The sequence below is a fragment of the Salvia miltiorrhiza genome, chromosome 8 (assembly GCF_028751815.1).
Source record: "Salvia miltiorrhiza cultivar Shanhuang (shh) chromosome 8, IMPLAD_Smil_shh, whole genome shotgun sequence".
Taxonomy (NCBI): Eukaryota; Viridiplantae; Streptophyta; class Magnoliopsida; order Lamiales; family Lamiaceae; genus Salvia; species Salvia miltiorrhiza.
In genome coordinates this window covers 56809627-56833568 of record NC_080394.1, presented here as the reverse complement: position 1 = coordinate 56833568, position 23942 = coordinate 56809627, and the positions used below count along the sequence as shown (strand labels likewise).

Below are 23942 nucleotides of genomic sequence, written 5' to 3'. Positions count from 1 at the left end.
AACGACGTACCAGAGTTTGAGGAAAATTTTCTAGTTTGCTAAACGATGTCGCGCTGTTAGGGAATTAAGTACGTATATGATTTAGTGCCGCACAAGAGTTGAGTGGAATGGAAGTCTAGTATCCAAACTAGATGACCCAGATATGCAATTTCGAGGACGAAATTTTTATAAGGAGGGAGGAATGTAACACCCCGCCTTTTTATATTAAATTTAGAATTTTTTTTAAACTTAGATATTAAGTTGATTCACGCCGGATAAAAGAAAATGAATTTATTTTTTTAATTCCAACAAAAATGATTTACAAAAATATTCGTAAATTTAGTTATTGAATTTATATGCATTGCATATTTATTTAATTTAGCAATCTTTCACGAGCTATTTTTTTCGAACCCTGAAGTATTATTACAGTCCCGATATATTATTTATGTTCCTAATAGCCACCCTATATCATGATTATTTTTAGCATACATGTATTTATGCAGACTAATAAAATCCTCCCATATCTCATCCTCAATCCACTACTCATCAATGGTGCTACACTACTCACCAATTCATTACTTCCACCACCAACGTTAACATCACTACCCACTCACACTTTCCACTCTCCCCACTCACACTTCACACCATACTTTGCCCCCCACCAAAATAAACTTTAGCCATAATAATCATTCCCTTCCACTCACCATTTCTCCTACATACCAAGGAACAAGTGCAGAGGTAAGAACTGCAATCATAATTTCATAATTTAATTCTTACAACCTTCAGCAACTTCCAAGCTCTCTCTCTCTAAAAAAAAAAAAAACGCCACTGCCCATGTAAGTTTGGAACTTTGAAATTCTTTCATTTTTTTTTTTTCCTTGTCTCTCTTGCAAATTTTTGAATAAAGCAACATCTGAAATTCTTGTACAACTCCATTCACAGAACTCCATTCACAGAAGCTTAGTAAACAACAACAAATACAACAACAAACACCAGCCGAAACCTCATCAAAAGGTTATAATTCTAACTCAATTAGTTTACTTCCTGTGCTAATTGAGCCTAAAGCAGAGAAACAAATCCATATTCATCATCTCACAGATATATGCATATATTTATATATATATATACATTCATGTATGTGCATAAGCAAGTACTAAATAGTTTTCAAGTCTGTTAATAAACGGAAGAAAGAAAAGTATTAAGCTTGTTTTTGCTTGCTGTGTCGAGTCGGGAAGGGCCACGGCCGTGACTTCGTTGCGGTTGCCGGAAATTGAGGGTTGTCTGTGGTACTCTGTTCTCACATAGAGAAAGAGAGTCGGGAGTGAGTCGAGATTTTGGAGAGAGGCTGGGCACGACGGTGACTCGCCGTTGCTGCTCGGCCAAGGGCGGAGAGAGATGTATCGCAGCTCGCTCGCTGCGACTGCCGGAGGACTTGAAGGGGGGCAGCGGCGCTTCGCCGTTGTCAAGAATAGATGGAGGTGGTCGAGAGCAGCAGCAGTTACCGTGGGGCTGTTGTTGTCTGACCAGAGGAGAGGAGAATGGGCGGCGACCAGCTACTGGTCGTGGCAGCCGGAGTTCAGCGGAGGGAGTTCAGGCGGCGGCCATGGATGTCCTGTGGTCGCCGGATTCGAGAGGAAGGAGGTGCCGCTGTGCTCGGCTACTGTCAGAGAGAAAGCTGGTAGCGGTGGCTCGTCGCTGCTGCGTCTCCGGCGAGTCTCCACGGTGGCGAGTCAGTTTGATGAGTGAGGATGAGGGAGAAGGGGGTTTGGCGTGAAGTGAGGATGAGGGAGAAGGGGGTCTGGTGGAACCAAAGTAAAGGAGAGAGGAAGATGATGTGGTGATTCGGCGGGCGGCGGCCAGTCGCCGGAGGAGGAGCCGTGGCGGCGGAAATTTGAGGGAGCCGAGAGAGGGAGAGAGGTTGCCGCTGCGCAGCTGCTTCATGTGTGTGTGAGTGTTGTGCGATTTATGGGGGAGAAGAAGAGGGTGGGGGTGTAGGGCTTGGTGAGGGTTGGGCTTTGGGGTTGGGTTTGAGTGATGGGCTTGGTAGTGGGCCGATTTTAATTAGAGTGGGCTCGAGTTGTGGGCCGATTTTAATTAGAGTGGGCTCGAGTCATGGGCCGATTTTTATGAGTATTTGGGCCGAGATTTTATTTATTTTTGTTTCAGTTGGGCTATTAATTAATAAGTTTGTTGGGCCTTATTTTATTTAAGGATTTTAATTTGCCTTCAATTAATTAAATTGGGCTTTCTTATTTTTAATTAATTGAACTATTATTAGTTTGATTAATTTATTTAAAGGATAATTTTCATAATAATATTATATTATTATTATGTGCATATTTTAAGTAATTACTTATTATATGTAAAGCATGACATGATTTGCATTATATTTTGCAATAAGAATATTTATGATTTAATTGGTTTTATTATAATTTCAATTATTAAAGAAAGATGAGTAAGAATATTGTTGGTGTTCTTAACTCAAGAGAAATATTTTCAATTATTTATTCATTAAATTTTGAAAACCCGGCTAAATGAATCATAGAATATTAAGCACTTCACTATGACTTAAGATTAGATTCAGGAGACCTATTAAGATTATAGATTTCTTGTAGGCTTTGTGGATCGTGAGGACTAGCACTGCTATACCAATTCAGAGTTAAGAATAAACGACAGGCTTTGCCTATTCAGGTGGGCTTATTTTCCAAATGTATGATTTAGCTATTGAGCTTAAATATTTCAATGAAATGAAAACTGTTTATCCAATAAATATTTTTGTGCACTCTGCTCTGTTTAAGGCTCGCATAAGTTAATCGATCGAGGTTCTCTTATGACCTAACACGTTGTTTGAGAATTGTGTACACCTATTAGCTGACTCGGTGGGTTGATCTCCATCGGGCACTAATCATGTATGAGGCGTTATAAGGGTGCTCGACGGGATGTGTTCCGGAGCATTGGGTCCCAAATGGGAGCTTGGCTGGGTTACGCCCTCAGTCCAAGTAAAGCAGGAGTAATGGATCCGTCGGTGGCTAAAAGGTCCGGGATCACAGCGAGTAACGGAAAGGGAGTGTGACAATTGCGCGCAATATAATAAAATGTTTTAACATGCTTAGAAGTTATTTTTGTTTTAAAACCTTCTAAGTCATGTAAAGTATAATTGGATAAACTGCTCTTATGATTATGAAATATTTATAAAAATGCTAGCCCACTAAGTACATTAGTACTTAGCCAAAATTTCTTTCAAATGTTTTCAGGTTGATTGGTCGGTGCTGACGGGGCAGAGCTGAGGCTAGGGTTCAACTCCGTATTTTGTCTTCCGCTGTTGCACTAGCTCTTATTTGTCTTTTATTTCTCCAACTCAAGACTTTTATGTTAAATTCTGAATTATGTTTCTTATCGAGCTTAAACTCTCAACTTCTAGCTCTATATTATTAACGTTGGTTATCGGAAGCATGAAACCGAACTTGTGATCCTAAGGCTTAGAATGTTGTTGATTGACTAATATCACTTGATTTTTGTCTTTCTTCACTCAAAGGGCGTTCCCCGACTTTTTATCCTATTATTTGAATCCCACAAGGTTCTTTCCTTGTTTATTTCTATGATTTTAGTCGCATCTCGATTATAGTTTATTCCTTCAAGAATTGGGGTGTGACATCGAGCATCGAGAGTCGAGCAACTTAGAATTGTTGAGCAAGGCGAGATGTCGAGCATGGCGAGCTAGGGGATTTGTTTGGTATTTTCTTTTTGTCTTAAGGATATCTTAGTTCTTTCAACCCCCGAAATGGATAAATTTTATATATTTATTTTATAGTGGATATATTTTTGTTTTTGTTTTTCAAATAGGGTAAAAACTACCTAATGTATTTTAGTTATTAGAAAGAGTTGTAGTAGAATAATGTTCAGTAAAAATTTTAAATAAGAATAATTTAAACAAAAATATATATGCAATGGAAAAAGCTTTAAACTAAAGTAGTTTAATAAGTGCGATGATATATAAGAAATTTATTAATTTATTGAATATTATTTTAATTTATTAAATATTATTATTGTTTAATTATTAAATAGATCAAATTAATTGAAAATTTAAATATATTATATTTATATTTTCTATTTTTTTAGGAACTATTTATATTTTCTATCTTATCAAATAATAATATTGATTGCGCTTTCTCTACTGGTAATAAGCAATTCATTTACACAGAAGTCGCAGCTTTCTGCTTAATTACGGCCATTTCCATGGCTTCGAGAACCCAGAGCAACGGACGCAGCTTCGAATTGGAGCTCCAACTCGAACAAGAAGTGGAAAATAAGGTAATTCAATATTTATGATTTCCTTTTTTCGGTCGGGACATCGCTTTGAAGATTAACAAATTCAGAGTTTTTTACTGTGACTTAGGTCAAATTTCGCCTTTTCCGTTTCGATTGCCATATTGATTAGAGTTATGATTTGGTTAATTGTGGAACAATATGTGAATTTTGATTGAGGATTAACAATATTCAATACTAGGGGTTTTTCTAATTTGTCAATTTGGATGATGATAGTGCACTATTATATTTTTAATCGATTAAATGTAATTTTCGCCGTGTCCTCTTGAGAATGTATGCTGAGGGATTATATTGATTTGTTGCATTTTTTTTTTGTATTCATGTGATGTGAATTCAGAACTCAAAGCTTCGCGAAGTTGTTCTTTATCTATGTTGAGCTGGATTTACTGTCTTTGCTGTTCTTCCTTCAGCCCCCAACCGTTGAGAAGGATGCGGAAGATTCAATCGAATCATCCCCTAATCGAGAAATGACCACGTACTCGCAGCATTACTTTGGCAGTATCAGAGATGGTTTCTCCATCAGCATCATTGAGGTATTACGAGGAAGTGGCAAATGTGCTTTATGTTTAGTATTTTGTGATATACATTTGAGTTGTATCCTATTAGAATATGAAAGAAGAATACGGTCTATTTGTGTGGCCTTCAAGCGTCATTCTGGCTGAGTATGTTTGGCAGCAAAAATCACGGTTTTCTGGGGTTAATGTTGTTGAGGTGAGACGGTTATTGTTATTTTACAGTCGGCCTGTTTCCTGAGTTTTATTTCAATCTCATTTTCTGGCTAAAACAGCTCGGTGCTGGAACTTCATTGCCTGGACTAGTTGCTGCTAAAGTGGGTGCGGATGTGACACTGACTGATGACTTGAGTAAAGCAGAGGTTGGATTTCTTGAGCCATCATCATGAATGAGCTGGGGTTTGTATTTCATGTTTGAAATCATCGTGGTTGGTAATGTTTAATTTGCCATCTGAGTGGAGTGTCGCAGTTTTGGTTTCTAATCGCCAAAATTTAGTTTCAGCTACTTGATATTTGAGATGAAAAGTTCAGTTTGGGTTATTTCTGTGTTTTACGTATAGAATTTAAAGTGTTTTGTATTGTATGTTTGAGTTCAAGAGCGCCTTCTGTTTTTATATTTCTTGGTCAGTGGAATTTTGAGAACTTTAATGTTGGATTGATTGATGATGTCAACAAAGCAGAGGATAAATCATGTTGGAAATAGCCTTGGTTGATAATAGATTAGCCTGCTACGATTTTAAGGCATCACTTTTGTCGCAGTTTTGATTACTAACTCATCAAATTTATAATTTCAACTACTTGGTATTTAAAATGTCAACTTGGGTTTGGGTTCTTTCTGAAGTGTTTTGAACATTTTAGTTCAAGAACGACTTCTGTATTCATATATTTCTTGGTCAAAGAAATTGTGAGAACTTTTACTGCTGGAAATTCATAGCTAAAATGAACTTTTCATTATAATCTTGATTGTGCCTTTTCACTGTCTCTAGGTTTTGAGTAACATGAGACGGGTTTGCAACATAAACGACCTCAAATGCAAGGTATGCATCACTGTCTTGTTCGTTGCATGTGATAACACGTTCTTTATTAGGATGTTACCGATTAGGCTGTGTAGGTTTTGGGAGTGACGTGGGGCGTATTTGAAGCTCCGATCTTTACTCTGCACCCTAAAATAATTCTTGGAGCTGATGTGCTCTACGACACAAGTGGTAAGATTGAAGAACTCTTCCACTTCCTCTATACATAATCCATTGGATCTGATTTGTTTTTCTTTTCGAATCACATGGTGTGCTTCACAGCCTTCGATGATCTATTTTCGACTGTAACGTTTTTGCTGCAGAAATGCCCAGATTCTGTTTTCATCACCACCTATCACAACAGAAGGTACTTCTTCAAACACCATTGCAGCTTCCTTCACTCCAAACATGATTTTTTTTTCAAGCAAGAAAATAACAGCAGCCATTTCTAGTGGGCATCACCTCATTGAGTTCTTGATGGAGAAATGGCGTCTGAAGTGTACGAAGCTACTCGACGGCTTCTCCCTCCTGCCGCCTCACAAGGCGTCAAAGCTGAGCGGCGACATTCAGTTGGCCGAATTGTTCTGGATGAATTGAGTTCCCGTTGACAGCATCACCAACAAGTGCCGTGATGTCGGTAAGAGCCTCTGCCTCTCGTGCACATCACGTTGTCGCGATCAAGGATTGAGGGTAAAACGACTGGCTTAAACCTCTTACGGGTAGCGAATGTATCTTATAGACAGAGTTCAACATTGCCCCATCACTTACATTGAGGTAGAGTCGTTAATGTCTGAGGCTAAATGTCTCATGTTCGAATCTATGGTCTCACAAGCTTTAAAAAATTATTTACACATCCTACACCGAATGTAATTTGATTTTTCACATTTGTGTATGGTCCTCGATTTGTATCGACAAATCTAAGAATTTGCCAAATTTTACGTGTTAGAAAATAATCATTTTCACAAGTAAAATTCGATTAGATAATTAAAAAATTTGGACACGTCGTAATTATCTATATATGCAATATGAGATGTTGAATAATGCTATAATAGAGGATGGTAAGTGTTGGATTACAAAAATACACACATCTACTACCTATGTCTCTACACTTCCAACATACATCTAATTTTAGGCAAGACACAAAATACTAAGATACGAGACGTAATAATAAAAAGATTGTAGAGATACAGAATCCCAAACCCCTATCATGTCCACATTTATTAGACAAGACACACAATACTAAACATAATACTACTAATTAAATAAAAGGATAATCGCCCCTAAATAACAAATTATCATTCAATTTGACTTCACACGTAAATAAAAAATTCTGCCTCTAAATATACAAACTTCCAATTGTTTAATTTTTTATACAGTTATTAATTTTCAGTGAATGAATATCATCGTGGCTAGCTGAAGTGACATAAATATTCAACTATTTCCTTTAGTACATCGGCCGCTTATGCCATATAGAAATTTAGGCATCCACCTCAAAAATTAATTTGGAGTCAGACATTCGATAATCGTGCGAACTAAAAAAATTGTGTATTTGGAGGTGGAATGTGTGTAATCAGAACAATCGTTGCCATCCTGGCTAACTAAAGTGTCAAAATAATGTCATCACGTCTATAGTTGGCGTAGACATTCAACTGCGTGTTTTAGTATATCTATCATTTAAGCGTTCAGTCGTCCAATTCAACATTAATTTGGAATCAATTAATAATTGTATGAAAAAAAATGTGAACAATTGACATGTTCGTGTATTTAGAGGCATAATTTTTAGTTCACGTGCATAACCATAATTTGGTTTGATAAAGTTCACGTGTTTAGACGCAATTAAAAAATAATTAGGAGCGATTACCCTAGGCGGCGGCTTCCTCCTCCTCCTCCGCCGCCTTGGTGCTCACCTCGATGAAGAAGGAGGCGTACACCGCCGTGGTGAGATAAACGAGCAGACCGGCACCGACGAAGACGACGAGCGTGGCGAGCGCGTGCACGGGCTTGCCGCCGCACGAGTAGACCCCGAGCTTCACCTGGATGAACTCGACGATCGACAGCATGAGGAACTGTTAGAAAATGGAGGTGATTATATAGTGGTTTGAGTGTGGTGAGTGATTGTAGTGAAGTGGTGTAGAGAATATTGTGAGTGTAGTGTGTGTAGAAGATAGAGATAATGATTTTAGAGTGGAGCTCTTGTCTCCAAAGAACTTAGATAATAGATAGAGTGATGTTTTTGAGATGTTTTAGATTATGTGAGATTGGTTTTGAGATTGGTTACAAATGGCTCACAAGAGCTCTATTTATAGGTGTGGGAAGATCTTTCTAGATCCCACTACACTAACTTGTATCTAGAATTGTCTACTAACATCCACTTAAGGAATTCTCTAGATACTATATAGAAAATATCTAATCTCTAGATTACTCATACTTGTCCTAGTATTATTTAGAATACTCTAGATTAATCTAGCTAGTGGTGAATTCTCTAGAATATACATAGCTTATTCTCACCTAGAATATTCTAGATAAATGCATCACACTTCAATACTCCTCCTTGATGCATTTATCGGTTACTCCAAGCATTCTTCGTAGAAACTGGAATCTGTCCCTTGGTAGTGCTTTTGTGAAGATGTCCGCCAACTGCTCTTCTGTTGGACAATACTTCATCTCGATAAGTTTCTTTGCTTCAACATCTCTCAAGAAGTGATACTTGATGTCGATGTGCTTGGTGCGATTGTGCTGAACTGGATTCTTAGCCATTGCTATAGATGACTTGTTATCGCAGTAGATCTCTGTCGATGAGTCTTGCGGTTCGCCCATATCCGCTAATATTTTTCTAAGCCATATAGCTTGGCATGCTGCTTCGGCTGCTGCAACATACTCAGCTTCTGCTGTTGATAGTGCAACTGAGTCTTGCTTCTTTGATCCCCAAGAAAAAATTCCTGAGCCAAGCTTGAAAGCATAGCCTGAGGTGCTTTTCATGTCATCTTGAGATCCAGCCCAATCACTATCGCTATATCCACTGATCTGTGAGTCAGACTTTGGTTTGTACCAGATACCATAGTTGAGCGTACCTTGCAGGTATCTGAGAAGTCTCTTTGCTGCTCCATAGTGGGTCTCCTTCGGACTTTCCATGAATCTGGATAGAAGGCTTGTTGCATACTTGATGTCTGGCCTTGTTGCCGTCAAATATAGTAGACTCCCAATCAAACTTCGATACTTTGTAGAATCCGTCGGTTTTGACCCATCTTCTTTCTTCAACTTCTCATTTGGAATGAGAGGTGTAACCACTGGCTTGCAGTCTTGCATCTTGAACTTCTTGAGCATATCTTCAATATACTTCTTTTGTGATAGGAAGATGCCTTCTTCCTCTTGACTTATCTCCATTCCGAGAAAATAGTGCATTAATCCTAAGTCCGTCATCTCAAAGGTGCTCATCATGTCTCTCTTGAAATCCTCGATCAATTTTGTGTTATTTCCTGTGACAATTAAGTCATCAACATAAAGAGAGACAATCAGGATGTCCGTACCTTGAGTTTTGATGTATAGAGTTGCTTCGTTCTTGCTCCTCCTAAATCCTTGACCGGTGAAATATCCGTCTATTTTGCTGTACCAGGCTCGTGGCGCTTGTTTGAGCCCATAGAGTGCTTTCTTGAGACGAAGAACTTTGCCTTCTTGCTTTGTGAATCCTTCTGGCTGCTCCACATATATCTTGTCTGTTAGATCTCCATTGAGAAATGCCGACTTAACATCAAGTTGATAGATTTTCCATCTCTTTTGAGCCGCCAGAGCTATGAGTGCTCGAATTGTGTCCATCCGTGCCACTGGAGCAAACGTTTCTGTGTAGTCGACTCCTGGTACTTGAGCATATCCTTTTGCGACAAGTCTTGCCTTATGCTTCTGGATCGAACCATCAGGATTCAGCTTTGTCTTGAACACCCATTTGACTCCAATGACTTCCTTGTCACTTGGAAGATCCACCAACTCCCAAGTATCATTCTTTTCTATCATTTGTATCTCCTCCTCCATTGCTTTAATCCAAACTTTCTCTTTGGATGCTTCTGCATAGTTACTTGGCTCCAAAGAACAAAAGTTGCATATCTCATATAAATCAGTGGATTCATATAAATCTTCTAGAGTTCTTACCCGAAAAGGTGGAGAGTCTGGTGAGGAGTCTGAGTCGGATCCACTTGAAGTATTGGCTTCTGAAGAGGACCTTGGTGGGCTTTGTTGATCTTGTTCTCCATGTTCTGTGACTTCTTTTAGGAGTGTAGTTGTTGTCCGCCTTTCAACACTTTCTGTCTCCCAATTCCAAGAGGCTTGTTCGTCAAATTCCACGTCTCGACTTGTCACCAGCTTCTTGGTCTCGAGATTGTAGATTCTATAACCCTTGGATTTAGAGCTGTAGCCGAGGAAGATTCCCTTCTCCGTCTTGTCCTCCAGTTTGTGTCTTTTTACTGAGGGAATGTGGATGTAGCAGATACTTCCAAAGACCCTCAAATGTTTGGCTGAAGGCTTTTGCCCTGACCAAGCTTCGATCGGCGTCTTGTTTAGCACGGCCTTTGTTGGACATCGGTTGAGTAGGTAGACTGATGTATACACTGCCTCTGCCCAAAACTTCTTTGGCAATCCTTTCTCCGCCAGCATGGATCTCGCCATCTCCATGACTGTTCGATTCTTTCTTTCCGACACGCCGTTTTGTTGTGGAGTGTAGGCCACCGTTAGTTGATGCTCCACACCTTCATCTTCACAGAACTTGTCGAACTCTTTCGAGTTGTATTCGGTACCTCGATCGCTTCTTAGCTTCTTTATTTTGCGACCACTTTGGTTCTCCACAAAGTTCTTAAATTTCTTGAAGATTCTAAAGACTTCTGATTTTTCTTGGAGGAAATATACCCAAGTCATTCTAGAGTAGTCATCAATAAAGAGGATGAAGTACCTGTTTTGGTTTACTGAAGGTGTGCGCATTGGACCGCAAACGTCGGTGTGGACAAACTCTAGTATCTCCTTGGCTCGCCATGTTTTCTCCGTAGGAAATGGTTGTCTGTGTTGCTTTCCGATCATGCATCCTTCGCATACACCTTCTCTTTCATTTAGAAGAGGCATGTCTCTCATCATATTTTTCTGATGAAGTAGCCTTAAGGCATTTAGGTTGAAATGCCCAAATCTCCGGTGCCATAGACTCGTATCGTCGAGTTGAGCCACCATTGCCTTTTGTGGATATTGCCATTGAATGGGAAAGTTTCTATTTTTTCCCATTTTTACTACTGCAATATCTTGGTTATTTTTCTTGTCGTAAATTCGACAAGAATCTTTCTCAAAGTGGAGGGCATATCCATTTTCCATCATTTGGCCAACACTTAATAGACTTTGTGCAAGACGAGGTACTAGGAGAACATTTCTAATAAATCGCGTACCTTTATTAGTTTCTATGGCAATTGTACCTTTCCCTTTCGTCTCCACCAGTTCTCCATTGCCCATCTTCACCTTCGTCTTGACTGAAGTATCTAACTCACGGAAGATGGTCTCGTTGGATGTCATGTGGTTGCTGCATCCGCTATCGATGTACCATTCTTCTTTTCCTGCTTCCGTTGCCGAGTGACATGCATAGAACATGTTCTCCTTCTCATTTTGATTTTCTGAATAGTTGGCTTGATGATTTCTTCTATCTCTGCAATCTTTTTCCACATGCCCGAACCTTTTGCAGTTTTTGCACTGTGGCTTTCCTCGATGATAGCAGTCCTTCTCTAAGTGATTTGTCTTCTTGCAAATTCCACATGGTGGAAAGTTTGCCTTACTCTCCTTGTTGCTGGAGCTTCCTTCCTTGTGATTGGTTTTAAAAGTTCCGCCGTTTCTTGACTTATTGCCTCTAACGTTGAGCTTGGACTGAAAGGCACTCTCTAGTGAACTTTCATGTCGCCTACTCAATCGTTGCTCGTGTGCTTCCAAGGAACCCATCAGCTCCGCGACGGGCATTTTTGACAAATCTTTTGATTCTTCAATCGCCGCCACTACTGGATCATACTTCTCGGTAAGGCTGATTAAGACCTTCTGTACGATCCTTTCATCGGAGACGTTCTCTCCGTATGACCGCATTTGATTGATTATTTCCATTATTCTTGAGAAATAATCTTTTGCGGCTTCTGAATCTTTCATTTTAAGATTCTCTAGTTCTCGCCTTAAACTTTGCAGTTTAATGGTTCGAACTTTAACATTTCCTTGGAACTCCTCCTTAAGGATATCCCAAGCTTCTTTTGCAGTAGTGGCTCGAATAATTCTTGCCATGATAGAATCACTAACAGATTGTTGGAGAAGTGTCACGACCGGCCTTAATTAAGGATAATTAATCCGGGAAAACCATGACTGGGGAAGGGAAATTAAGAAGCGGGTTTAGAAAGGGGCGCATAAAAGAATACTCAAAGAGCTTGAATACGCGTGAAATATTTCTTAAAAAGGAAAAAGGCATAGTTCGCATAAAAAGGGTACTCAACGAACTTGTATAAGCGTTATATTCCTAAAAAGGAAAAAGGCATCGTTAGGGGCTTGGCTAAAACATTATCAGAGTTTGCAACGGAAGGTGTAACTGAAATAATCAGTGTTTACAGCGGAATGCATAACTGAGATACATGTATGAAGACATGTATCCTTTCTGAGCCTACTTTAAGTTCAACAAAAACTCCACTCAGCAACACTTCATCGCCCATCACAACTCAACCTGCACAAACATAAACATACGAAGGGCTGAGTACAATAGTACTCAGTGGGCAGTGCCAAGCATATAACATAATATCAACAACAAAACACAACTTCGCATAAGAGGCATAAGTTTCTTTCAAATCCTTTGCTCATTAAACATTTCCATATTCATAAACAGCATGAGCGCATTTTTCATCATTAACAATCATCAACACGCATCGTGTCGTGGAGAAGGCCTTCCCCAACGAACACGGGCATCGCGCCGTGAAGGGGGCCTCCCTCAGCGGTCACGGCATCGTACTATTGAGGGAGGCCTCCCCCAATAGACGCTGTAACACTGGCATACTGGCATACTGGCATCGCGCCGCGAGAGAGGCCTCTCTCAGCGGACACAGGCATCGCGCCGTGAGGAAGGCCCTCCTCAACGGACACGGCATCGTACTGTTGAGGGAGGCCTCCCCCAACAGACGCAAGCATCAAACATAAGCATAAACTTATCAGCGTAAAGCATTCAAGCGTAAATAAGTGTAATCAAGCGTAAATTACATAGGGCGTAAATAGTATAAACAGCATAGCGTAAATCATTTAACGTGCATCATAATAAAGCTTAACTCATTTAAGCGTAATAAAGCATACCATACTTGAAGATCCAATTTGCATTTTAAAGCATAACATTTGCATAGCATTTTATTTACGCGTAAGGAATTGCCCACCTCAATTGTTCTTAAAGCTGGCGTGGAGTCGTTTCTTCTTCGGCTTCACTTTCTGTCGCCCGGACCTTCATTGATGAAGAGTCGATAAGTTCGTGAAGTAATTGTCATAAGACAAAGTCTAATTCTACGTGCCTAGGGTATCTTTTAGTGTTTTAGGGTTCTAGCATCCATAATTCGTTACATCATTACTAGCGTAACCTCAAATAATTAATAGGCTCAAAAGAGAGTAGCCAATTAATTAAATAAACCAGTGGCTTTAAAGAAATAAATGATAATAGTTCGCTTTAAAGTCCGAAGTCCAAAAACATCATTAAAACATGCTCTGTTTTTACACTGACTCAACTTCAAAATTTAATCTGTTCTGACTCCGACATCTCCTGGACTCGAGACTCATACTGAAAGAAAGATCTTCGAATCTAGTTTCATATAAAAAAAAGTAGAGTCGAAAACTCCAAGTGGTTTGAGAGATATGACGTTTTTACCACGATCTACCATGTTCGGCAGTTTTGAACAATCGAAAACTTGGATTTTTTATAAATAGTAAACGTTGTCAAACTGGGCTCAACTTTGGTGGATATCTAGCTAACACAATAAGGTGAATACCATAAAAATTTGGAAAGCTAGATCACACAGGAAGCTACTGAAATAAATGACTCTTTCATCTGTTCTCTGAAATTCTCGGTAGTAATGTGCAGTTTATGTTTTGCATTTTAAAGAAGTATCAAACGAAGTTGGAATGGCTTGAAATTTTACCAGGGTACTCAAGACTCATGTCGGGACTTGCTATAAAATTTTCAAAGCTATTAGACATCGACAAACCGTCGATCACAGTAGGTCAGTAGGCCTACGAAATTCATATTTATAAGTCCTTAAAAAAAATAATTTATATAAATCAAGAAATAAGAGTTTAATCCCAAAAATATTCATTAAAAGTCCATCATAATTTAAATAAAGAACGGACCTCATTTAAAATAAATAGTCCCAAACTTGTTACGCACATATACGAAATCTTTCATGAAACATCCTTTAAAATAAACTTTGATACATAGAAAATAATTCAACAACTTGAGCTCTTAAGGGGTTGTTTTGCAACAGACACCAAATCTGCCTCGGATCTCCAAATGATGCTCCAAAAGACATTCTGGAAACTAGACATTTCAAGGATCATTCTCCAATTTGAATCGAATGAAAAACAATTCAAACGAGCAAGATATGCCCTCTCAAAGATGGGTATTTAACAAGCAAAAATCTGAAAATTTCAGATTTCCAGATTACAACCAAGTCAGTGGGCTTTCTTTAAAAATTCATATCTCCCTTTACAAAACTCCACTGGGAACCCCAAGGGTCAATATGGAAACTAGGGAGAGATCATAACACTCTCCAGTTGGATTTACTCTAAGAACATTCATGGTTTAGAAGATATGACTGTCTAAAGTTCAGTGCACAAAAAGCGTTCAAGTTTGGCAGATTCATAACATAAATCAGAAAACCAACTTTAGGCTTCACCAAAAATTCTAAAACTAAGCAAGTAAGTTCCCAACATGTCATTGAATATTCAGTAGAAAGCTAGGCTTGAGAATCAAAGATTTAAGTCGGGCTTTGCCACCTCAAAGTCGTAGGTTTGTAAAATCTACTGGATGGTACATGGAATAAGAACTAGATTTCAAGAATTTATACCGGTTGTTTCCCTTATTCAAAAATGGTGAGGCCGGTGTCAAAAGAAAGATACGGGAGTCTAGAGTGACATATTCAAGTTTCAAAGGTTTTCACCGATTGAAACTTTACTTATGGCCTCCCAAAGATTGTTTACCAAAAATGTATTCCAGATGGGCAGTGATGTTTACAAATTCATAAATAAATCATAAGAGCTTCAAACCTTCTGAAATTTTGCCAAAGTATAGAAAACATATGAAAGATGATACACAATTAATTTGGGAATTTTTGGGAACCTTTTGGATGGCTGGAATCGCCTTGCAAAACACTGCCGGAGCAGTGTGCTTATGGCAGAACTCGTGGCTGCTCTTCGGTTCCTTAGTGAAGAATGAAGATGATGAAAAGATTGTTGCCTGTATAATGGAATGTTAGATGCATTCTTGCGTGTGGTGGGGAAGGGAGTAGGTGGAAAGTTTGGTGTAGTGGAATTAGTGGAGTGGAAAGGGTGGTGAGAAAAAATGTAGTGGAAGAAAGCAAAAGGTGATGGAGATAGTTGGTGGAGTGGAGAAGTGGAGATTATGCGTGTATAGTGTAGGAAACATTAGGGAGTGGAAAAATAATGATTTGTAAAGTATTGAAGTTACAAGTATTTGTAAAACTAATATTGGGTTCTACTAAATAACGACGCTTCGTTATAACTCTCTACGAATTACATATTTTATAATTCGTTTTATAAGTCGAAAATTAATCACGACTTCAAGTAAATAATAGAAATACTATTTCTATCGCATATAAATTAATAACTTGACTTTGCTAAGTCAGTTATCAAACTGGATAATAAATTATTGAATGGCTCAATAATCCTCGTCGCGTTTTTCTTATACGTTATAAAAGTATAAAGCTAAAATAATAACTCCGTCTCTGATAAAAAAAAAATCAGGACCATAAACTGGATTCATTTATAAAAATTGCATTTACTAGTTTTTATCATAAATAAAAGAGCGGGCTACTACATACTACCCCTCTTAACAAAAATTTCGTCCCGAAATTTGCATATCTCTGTTAAAACAATCCGGGTACTTCTCTTTCATTTTGTCTTCAAACTCCCACGTAAATTTTTTTTTTATCTGCGGTGCCTCCATAAGATTTTCACTGATGTGATTGAAACTGATTTCGCAAGTGTCCACGTATTGCTGGCAAGGGGGTGTGGCTGTTCTCAATTGTTGAACCTCGTTGTTTGTTGGGGCATTGCGTGGAGTAGTGACCCTTTTGGCCACAATTGTAACAACCGTTAGTCCCGGCACGACAGACACCCCTATGCATCTTACCACAATTTGGGCAAGGTGAAATTCCTTGTTTTATTCAACCACAGATTTCTTTCCTTGCTTCAACTCGTAGAACTTAACTTCTTTCTTCTTCCTATAGCTTTTCGGAATATATTTATCATATAATCCTGTCTTAAAATCTTCCCAAGTATAACTTGCCCATTGTTCAGGTGTCAGAATTTTTCGTCGTGTTTCCCACCAGAAATCCGCTGATCATGTTAGCTGGAATGAGACGCAAGATAGGCGCTCCTCATCAGTACAATGTAGAAAGTTGAAGATGCGTTCATTTGCACGCACCCAAATCTCAGCTTCAGCTGGTTCACTCGTTCCGTCAAACGTAGGCGGATTTTGCCTTAAAAAGAGTTCTTCGACTCTCCTAGTTGGGGGCGGAGGGATGGGTTATGTCCTCGAGCATCTTGTGGTTCTTCGGGTACAGCGTTACGGTTTCTGCGATTGTTATTGTTTCTCGCAGGGCGTCCTCTCTTAGGCGGCATTCTGATAGCAAGGATGTGCCAATTAGTACACTCTAGCATAATCTAATACAATCCTCAAAAGAATTCTTGTACATGTTAACTTATTCTAACTTGTAAACAAGTCATAACTCCAATGACAACATTGATGTAGTAAGCTCTAAGGGTCCTTGGCATCTCATATCCATGAGTCATATCAATTCTTAAGCATATAATATCATATCATCTAAATTGGATACTTAGGCATAAGTCATGGAGATTCATAGCGGCTATAAAATCATGAGCTTAAAAATTATTCTATATGTATCACTTATCTTGCTGCCTTCACTATAACCACCAAAGATACAGTCGAATTTCTTCTACGTTTGCTTCTATGTTCTGTCGCAGTGGTGATCTCATATCTTAATAGCTCTATGTTCATAGGGATTCATTCCATAGGCATATTTAATCGTACTTGCGTAAATCATTTCATTCAATAACAACATAACAAAGCTATTGACAGTTACTCACTTTGCTATTACGATAATTCTCACTTTTTGTAAACATTAACTCAAGCTTGGAAGAGTTTACCATTCTGCTTCGTTGAGTGTGATGCGATGAAGTGCTGAGCTTTGTTGATTGAACTCTAGACACTTTATTGATCCATTCTAAGTTTGGCTTAAATAAACTCTTAGGCTCAGAGCAAATGAACTGCTCTGATACCACTCTGTCACGACCGGCCTTAATTAAGGATAATTAATCCGGGAAAACCATGACTGGGGAAGGGAAATTAAGAAGCGGGTTTAGAAAGGGGCGCATAAAAGAATACTCAAAGAGCTTGAATACGCGTGAAATATTTCTTAAAAAGGAAAAAGGCATAGTTCGCATAAAAAGGGTACTCAACGAACTTGTATAAGCGTTATATTCCTAAAAAGGAAAAAGGCATCGTTAGGGGCTTGGCTAAAACATTATCAGAGTTTGCAACGGAAGGTGTAACTGAAATAATCAGTGTTTACAGCGGAATGCATAACTGAGATACATGTATGAAGACATGTATCCTTTCTGAGCCTACTTTAAGTTCAACAAAAACTCCACTCAGCAACACTTCATCGCCCATCACAACTCAACCTGCACAAACATAAACATACGAAGGGCTGAGTACAATAGTACTCAGTGGGCAGTGCCAAGCATATAACATAATATCAACAACAAAACACAACTTCGCATAAGAGGCATAAGTTTCTTTCAAATCCTTTGCTCATTAAACATTTCCATATTCATAAACAGCATGAGCGCATTTTTCATCATTAACAATCATCAACACGCATCGTGTCGTGGAGAAGGCCTTCCCCAACGAACACGGGCATCGCGCCGTGAAGGGGGCCTCCCTCAGCGGTCACGGCATCGTACTATTGAGGGAGGCCTCCCCCAATAGACGCTGTAACACTGGCATACTGGCATACTGGCATCGCGCCGCGAGAGAGGCCTCTCTCAGCGGACACAGGCATCGCGCCGTGAGGAAGGCCCTCCTCAACGGACACGGCATCGTACTGTTGAGGGAGGCCTCCCCCAACAGACGCAAGCATCAAACATAAGCATAAACTTATCAGCGTAAAGCATTCAAGCGTAAATAAGTGTAATCAAGCGTAAATTACATAGGGCGTAAATAGTATAAACAGCATAGCGTAAATCATTTAACGTGCATCATAATAAAGCTTAACTCATTTAAGCGTAATAAAGCATACCATACTTGAAGATCCAATTTGCATTTTAAAGCATAACATTTGCATAGCATTTTATTTACGCGTAAGGAATTGCCCACCTCAATTGTTCTTAAAGCTGGCGTGGAGTCGTTTCTTCTTCGGCTTCACTTTCTGTCGCCCGGACCTTCATTGATGAAGAGTCGATAAGTTCGTGAAGTAATTGTCATAAGACAAAGTCTAATTCTACGTGCCTAGGGTATCTTTTAGTGTTTTAGGGTTCTAGCATCCATAATTCGTTACATCATTACTAGCGTAACCTCAAATAATTAATAGGCTCAAAAGAGAGTAGCCAATTAATTAAATAAACCAGTGGCTTTAAAGAAATAAATGATAATAGTTCGCTTTAAAGTCCGAAGTCCAAAAACATCATTAAAACATGCTCTGTTTTTACACTGACTCAACTTCAAAATTTAATCTGTTCTGACTCCGACATCTCCTGGACTCGAGACTCATACTGAAAGAAAGATCTTCGAATCTAGTTTCATATAAAAAAAAGTAGAGTCGAAAACTCCAAGTGGTTTGAGAGATATGACGTTTTTACCACGATCTACCATGTTCGGCAGTTTTGAACAATCGAAAACTTGGATTTTTTATAAATAGTAAACGTTGTCAAACTGGGCTCAACTTTGGTGGATATCTAGCTAACACAATAAGGTGAATACCATAAAAATTTGGAAAGCTAGATCACACAGGAAGCTACTGAAATAAATGACTCTTTCATCTGTTCTCTGAAATTCTCGGTAGTAATGTGCAGTTTATGTTTTGCATTTTAAAGAAGTATCAAACGAAGTTGGAATGGCTTGAAATTTTACCAGGGTACTCAAGACTCATGTCGGGACTTGCTATAAAATTTTCAAAGCTATTAGACATCGACAAACCGTCGATCACAGTAGGTCAGTAGGCCTACGAAATTCATATTTATAAGTCCTTAAAAAAAATAATTTATATAAATCAAGAAATAAGAGTTTAATCCCAAAAATATTCATTAAAAGTCCATCATAATTTAAATAAAGAACGGACCTCATTTAAAATAAATAGTCCCAAACTTGTTACGCACATATACGAAATCTTTCATGAAACATCCTTTAAAATAAACTTTGATACATAGAAAATAATTCAACAACTTGAGCTCTTAAGGGGTTGTTTTGCAACAGACACCAAATCTGCCTCGGATCTCCAAATGATGCTCCAAAAGACATTCTGGAAACTAGACATTTCAAGGATCATTCTCCAATTTGAATCGAATGAAAAACAATTCAAACGAGCAAGATATGCCCTCTCAAAGATGGGTATTTAACAAGCAAAAATCTGAAAATTTCAGATTTCCAGATTACAACCAAGTCAGTGGGCTTTCTTTAAAAATTCATATCTCCCTTTACAAAACTCCACTGGGAACCCCAAGGGTCAATATGGAAACTAGGGAGAGATCATAACACTCTCCAGTTGGATTTACTCTAAGAACATTCATGGTTTAGAAGATATGACTGTCTAAAGTTCAGTGCACAAAAAGCGTTCAAGTTTGGCAGATTCATAACATAAATCAGAAAACCAACTTTAGGCTTCACCAAAAATTCTAAAACTAAGCAAGTAAGTTCCCAACATGTCATTGAATATTCAGTAGAAAGCTAGGCTTGAGAATCAAAGATTTAAGTCGGGCTTTGCCACCTCAAAGTCGTAGGTTTGTAAAATCTACTGGATGGTACATGGAATAAGAACTAGATTTCAAGAATTTATACCGGTTGTTTCCCTTATTCAAAAATGGTGAGGCCGGTGTCAAAAGAAAGATACGGGAGTCTAGAGTGACATATTCAAGTTTCAAAGGTTTTCACCGATTGAAACTTTACTTATGGCCTCCCAAAGATTGTTTACCAAAAATGTATTCCAGATGGGCAGTGATGTTTACAAATTCATAAATAAATCATAAGAGCTTCAAACCTTCTGAAATTTTGCCAAAGTATAGAAAACATATGAAAGATGATACACAATTAATTTGGGAATTTTTGGGAACCTTTTGGATGGCTGGAATCGCCTTGCAAAACACTGCCGGAGCAGTGTGCTTATGGCAGAACTCGTGGCTGCTCTTCGGTTCCTTAGTGAAGAATGAAGATGATGAAAAGATTGTTGCCTGTATAATGGAATGTTAGATGCATTCTTGCGTGTGGTGGGGAAGGGAGTAGGTGGAAAGTTTGGTGTAGTGGAATTAGTGGAGTGGAAAGGGTGGTGAGAAAAAATGTAGTGGAAGAAAGCAAAAGGTGATGGAGATAGTTGGTGGAGTGGAGAAGTGGAGATTATGCGTGTATAGTGTAGGAAACATTAGGGAGTGGAAAAATAATGATTTGTAAAGTATTGAAGTTACAAGTATTTGTAAAACTAATATTGGGTTCTACTAAATAACGACGCTTCGTTATAACTCTCTACGAATTACATATTTTATAATTCGTTTTATAAGTCGAAAATTAATCACGACTTCAAGTAAATAATAGAAATACTATTTCTATCGCATATAAATTAATAACTTGACTTTGCTAAGTCAGTTATCAAACTGGATAATAAATTATTGAATGGCTCAATAATCCTCGTCGCGTTTTTCTTATACGTTATAAAAGTATAAAGCTAAAATAATAACTCCGTCTCTGATAAAAAAAAAATCAGGACCATAAACTGGATTCATTTATAAAAATTGCATTTACTAGTTTTTATCATAAATAAAAGAGCGGGCTACTACAAGAAGATAAAGAGCTTTAGCATTTTGTTGCTTTAATTTCTTACGTACCTCGGATGAGGATGTCTTGTCGATATCTTCTCCCGGCATGGTGATTCCTTCTTCAATGACATCCCAAAGATCATGGGATTCAAGGCAAGTCTTCATACGAACACTCCAATAGTCATAGTTTTCTCCATTGAATATTGGAGTCGTGATGGAGAGACTTGACGACGCCATAACGCCCGCTTATGATCGAACAAGCTCTGATGCCACTTGTTAGAAAATGGAGGTGATTATATAGTGGTTTGAGTGTGGTGAGTGATTGTAGTGAAGTGGTGTAGAGAATATTGTGAGTGTAGTGTGTGTAGAAGATAGAGATAATGATTTTAGAGTGGAGCTCTTGTCTCCAAAGAACTTAGATAATAGATAGAGTGATGTTTTTGAGATGTTTTAGATTATGTGAGATTGGTTTTGAGATTGGTTACAAATGGCTCACAAGAGCTCTATTTATAGGTGTGGGAAGATCTTTCTAGATCCCACTACACTAACTTGTATCTAGAATTGTCTACTAACATCCACTTAAGGAATTCTCTAGATACTATATAGAAAATATCTAATCTCTAGATTACTCATACTTGTCCTAGTATTATTTAGAATACTCTAGATTAATCTAGCTAGTGGTGAATTCTCTAGAATATACATAGCTTATTCTCACCTAGAATATTCTAGATAAATGCATCACACTTCAATAGGAACACGCAGCCGGCGACGGAGCCGACGGCGGATCCGAACAGCCCGTATTTGAGGAAGTCCGGGTCGATGTCGGCCTTGTGCGGGTCGGTGGGGTCCATGCTGTTGATGAGGTTGATGGAGAGCTTGAGGCTCTGCGCGATGAGGGAGGAGAAGAGGAAGAAGCTGAACGCCGCCACCTCGTACACGATCAGCCGCCGCACCGTGCCGGGGCTCGCCGTGCACTCGGGGCGGGACGCGGCCGTGGCCGTCTCCGGCACCGTGAGGGAGAAGCCGATGAAGATGGACATGGTGAAGAGGGAGTTCACGCTCACGATGCCGTCGAGGGCCGTCACGTGCACGCTCGACAGCCGGCTGGCGGAGGCGGCGGCGGCGGTGGAGGAGGAGGAGGGTTCAGGTGCTGCGTCGGCATCGGCGGCGGCGGTAATCTCCGGTGTGTTGTTTTGAGACTCCATTCTGCACGTGCTTTATATTGGTTATCGTGGAAAATACATTTTTCTGTGAAAACTAAACAATGACGAATTCAGGATTTTCAAATTGAAGTTGCAATAAATCATTACATGATTATAAATATATAAATATTTAATGATAAAAATAAACATACCCAAATATTGTTTAATTTGAAATTTAGGATTTATTTTTAAGTTGAGCTTATGTTTTTCTTTGAGGTTATATTTTTAACACAAAAATTATGGTATAATCGGGTGTATCATATAAGTGGGATGCACATCAAACCCTGACCCGTACTCGAATCCGAACCCGCATCCTAATCCAAATCATGTAGATGACACTATTCTGGATACAAGTGCAACCCGATTGTACAGTACAATCGATTTTACCCAAGATCATCTCTATTTTTAATTGATATGCAAAAATTAAATCTAAAATAATTTTCGTGCAAATACTAATATTACTACTATTTTTTGGAGGGATGCAGCTGCGGCCCTCATATTCCAAGCTGAATTTGCAGTGAAACTAAATGTATGAAGTTAATTTATATTTACTGTGAAATTAATTACACTTAAAAAAAATGGAATTTTCGCCTTTTATAAGATTTGAACAAAAATTGATGTATTTATCGTAGATCTTCGCGCTCGAATGATTAAAAATAATTCCCGTATCGTTTTTAATTTAAATAGAAGTTAGTTTTTTTTTTTTTTTTTTTAGAATTAAGCAGAAGTAGTGCTTTAAACATACAGATAGAGATATAGAGAGAGAAAGTACCCGTTGATAGTTGGAGAATCTACCGGAGCTACAGACAGCCGTTTTTGCATTACTTTTTGTTAACCGGAAAAAATAGATGGAATTTGGTTATGAATAATTAGAGGTGTACGTGTGGTCATATATATATATATATATGGGCTTTAATTTACTATTGATTTAAAAGGAAATTAAATAGAGGTTGTGGTAGTTTAACAGAATTTTTTTGACTACTATTTTAATAATATTTTAATAGTTTTGCATTGGCTTGTATACAATGAGTAACCTACGTAGGTGTGTGTACGGATGATGTCGCTCTCGGAAAAATTAATTAAAAATATATATAGATTCTCATCTAATTATTTGACTTCATAAAATTGATTCATCAATGAGTAATTTTGGCGAAGATCCTTTGCATTAACCAAGACATTTGGAATTCAATTTTCATTCTATATTGTTTACAACTCCCTCCGTCCCACGAATCTTAACATGTTTTTCTTTTTGGATCGTCCCACGAATCTTGACATATTTATAAATAAGATATATACTCCATTCTCTTTCCTACTTTAACACTTTTATACTTTATTAACTATGCACTTAAAACATTAATCTACAATTCCTTAATTCCCGTGCTGAAACCAGACGTGTCAAGATTAGTGGGACGGGGGGAGTACTATTTTCTTATTTTCTATACATGCAAATTCCCACCGTTTTTGTGAATTTTCAATGATACATTTAATTATCCGTAAATATAATTAATAGAAGATGTTACATAATTAAATTTACGTCGACACTGTTTTTTATTTAATTTGATTTCGTAATTCATAATTTTCCCACAGTAGAATATCCTTTTATCTATAAA

The 23942-nt window shown here is 38.3% G+C and overlaps 2 protein-coding genes and 2 long non-coding RNA genes across 6 annotated transcripts; 2 read left to right on the top strand and 2 right to left on the bottom strand.

Moving 5' to 3' along the window:
- The first annotated feature begins 407 nt into the window (after nucleotides 1-407).
- On the top strand, nucleotides 408-3193 carry LOC130999412 (uncharacterized). The gene is made up of 3 exons (XR_009093506.1): nucleotides 408-815; nucleotides 922-993; nucleotides 2595-3193. It is a non-coding gene; the product is annotated as an uncharacterized LOC130999412 (long non-coding RNA).
- A 945-nt stretch (nucleotides 3194-4138) lies between these two features.
- Nucleotides 4139-6763, top strand: LOC130999409 (uncharacterized). Of its 3 annotated transcripts, none has more exons than XM_057924932.1 (8): nucleotides 4139-4290; nucleotides 4716-4838; nucleotides 4912-5016; nucleotides 5093-5179; nucleotides 5804-5854; nucleotides 5929-6022; nucleotides 6154-6197; nucleotides 6283-6763. In XM_057924932.1, exons 1-8 carry the CDS (start codon nucleotides 4216-4218, stop codon nucleotides 6298-6300), a joined length of 597 nt encoding a protein of 198 aa, XP_057780915.1. In that variant the 5' UTR covers nucleotides 4139-4215; the 3' UTR covers nucleotides 6301-6763. The 3 variants fall into 3 exon arrangements, with proteins under 3 accessions (XP_057780915.1, XP_057780913.1, XP_057780914.1); XM_057924930.1 differs by having other exon boundaries at nucleotides 6113-6197; XM_057924931.1 differs by having other exon boundaries at nucleotides 4141-4290; nucleotides 6154-6763.
- A 5532-nt stretch (nucleotides 6764-12295) lies between these two features.
- Nucleotides 12296-21077, bottom strand: LOC130999411 (uncharacterized). The gene is made up of 6 exons (XR_009093505.1): nucleotides 20435-21077; nucleotides 18486-18550; nucleotides 17195-17791; nucleotides 15186-16709; nucleotides 13237-13301; nucleotides 12296-12542 (listed from the first exon to the last, which is right to left on the bottom strand). It is a non-coding gene; the product is annotated as an uncharacterized LOC130999411 (long non-coding RNA).
- Nucleotides 21078-21855: 778 nt separating this feature from the next.
- On the bottom strand, nucleotides 21856-22335 carry LOC130998797 (uncharacterized). Its single transcript, XM_057924204.1, has one exon. The coding sequence runs from the start codon at nucleotides 22333-22335 to the stop codon at nucleotides 21856-21858; it is 480 nt and encodes a 159-aa protein (XP_057780187.1).
- Nucleotides 22336-23942: the final 1607 nt, after the last annotated feature.

Bases quoted from the DNA above. Each gene is read 5' to 3' on its own strand.
- LOC130999409 (XM_057924930.1), top strand. From the start codon at position 4,216: ATGGCTTCGAGAACCCAGAGCAACGGACGCAGCTTCGAATTGGAGCTC. The intron at 5,017-5,092 runs GTGAGACGGTTA...TGGCTAAAACAG, and splicing joins CTGGGGTTAATGTTGTTGAG to CTCGGTGCTGGAACTTCATT. The intron at 5,855-5,928 runs GTATGCATCACT...TAGGCTGTGTAG, and splicing joins TAAACGACCTCAAATGCAAG to GTTTTGGGAGTGACGTGGGG.
- LOC130998797 (XM_057924204.1), bottom strand. From the start codon at position 22,335: ATGGAGTCTCAAAACAACACACCGGAGATTACCGCCGCCGCCGATGCC.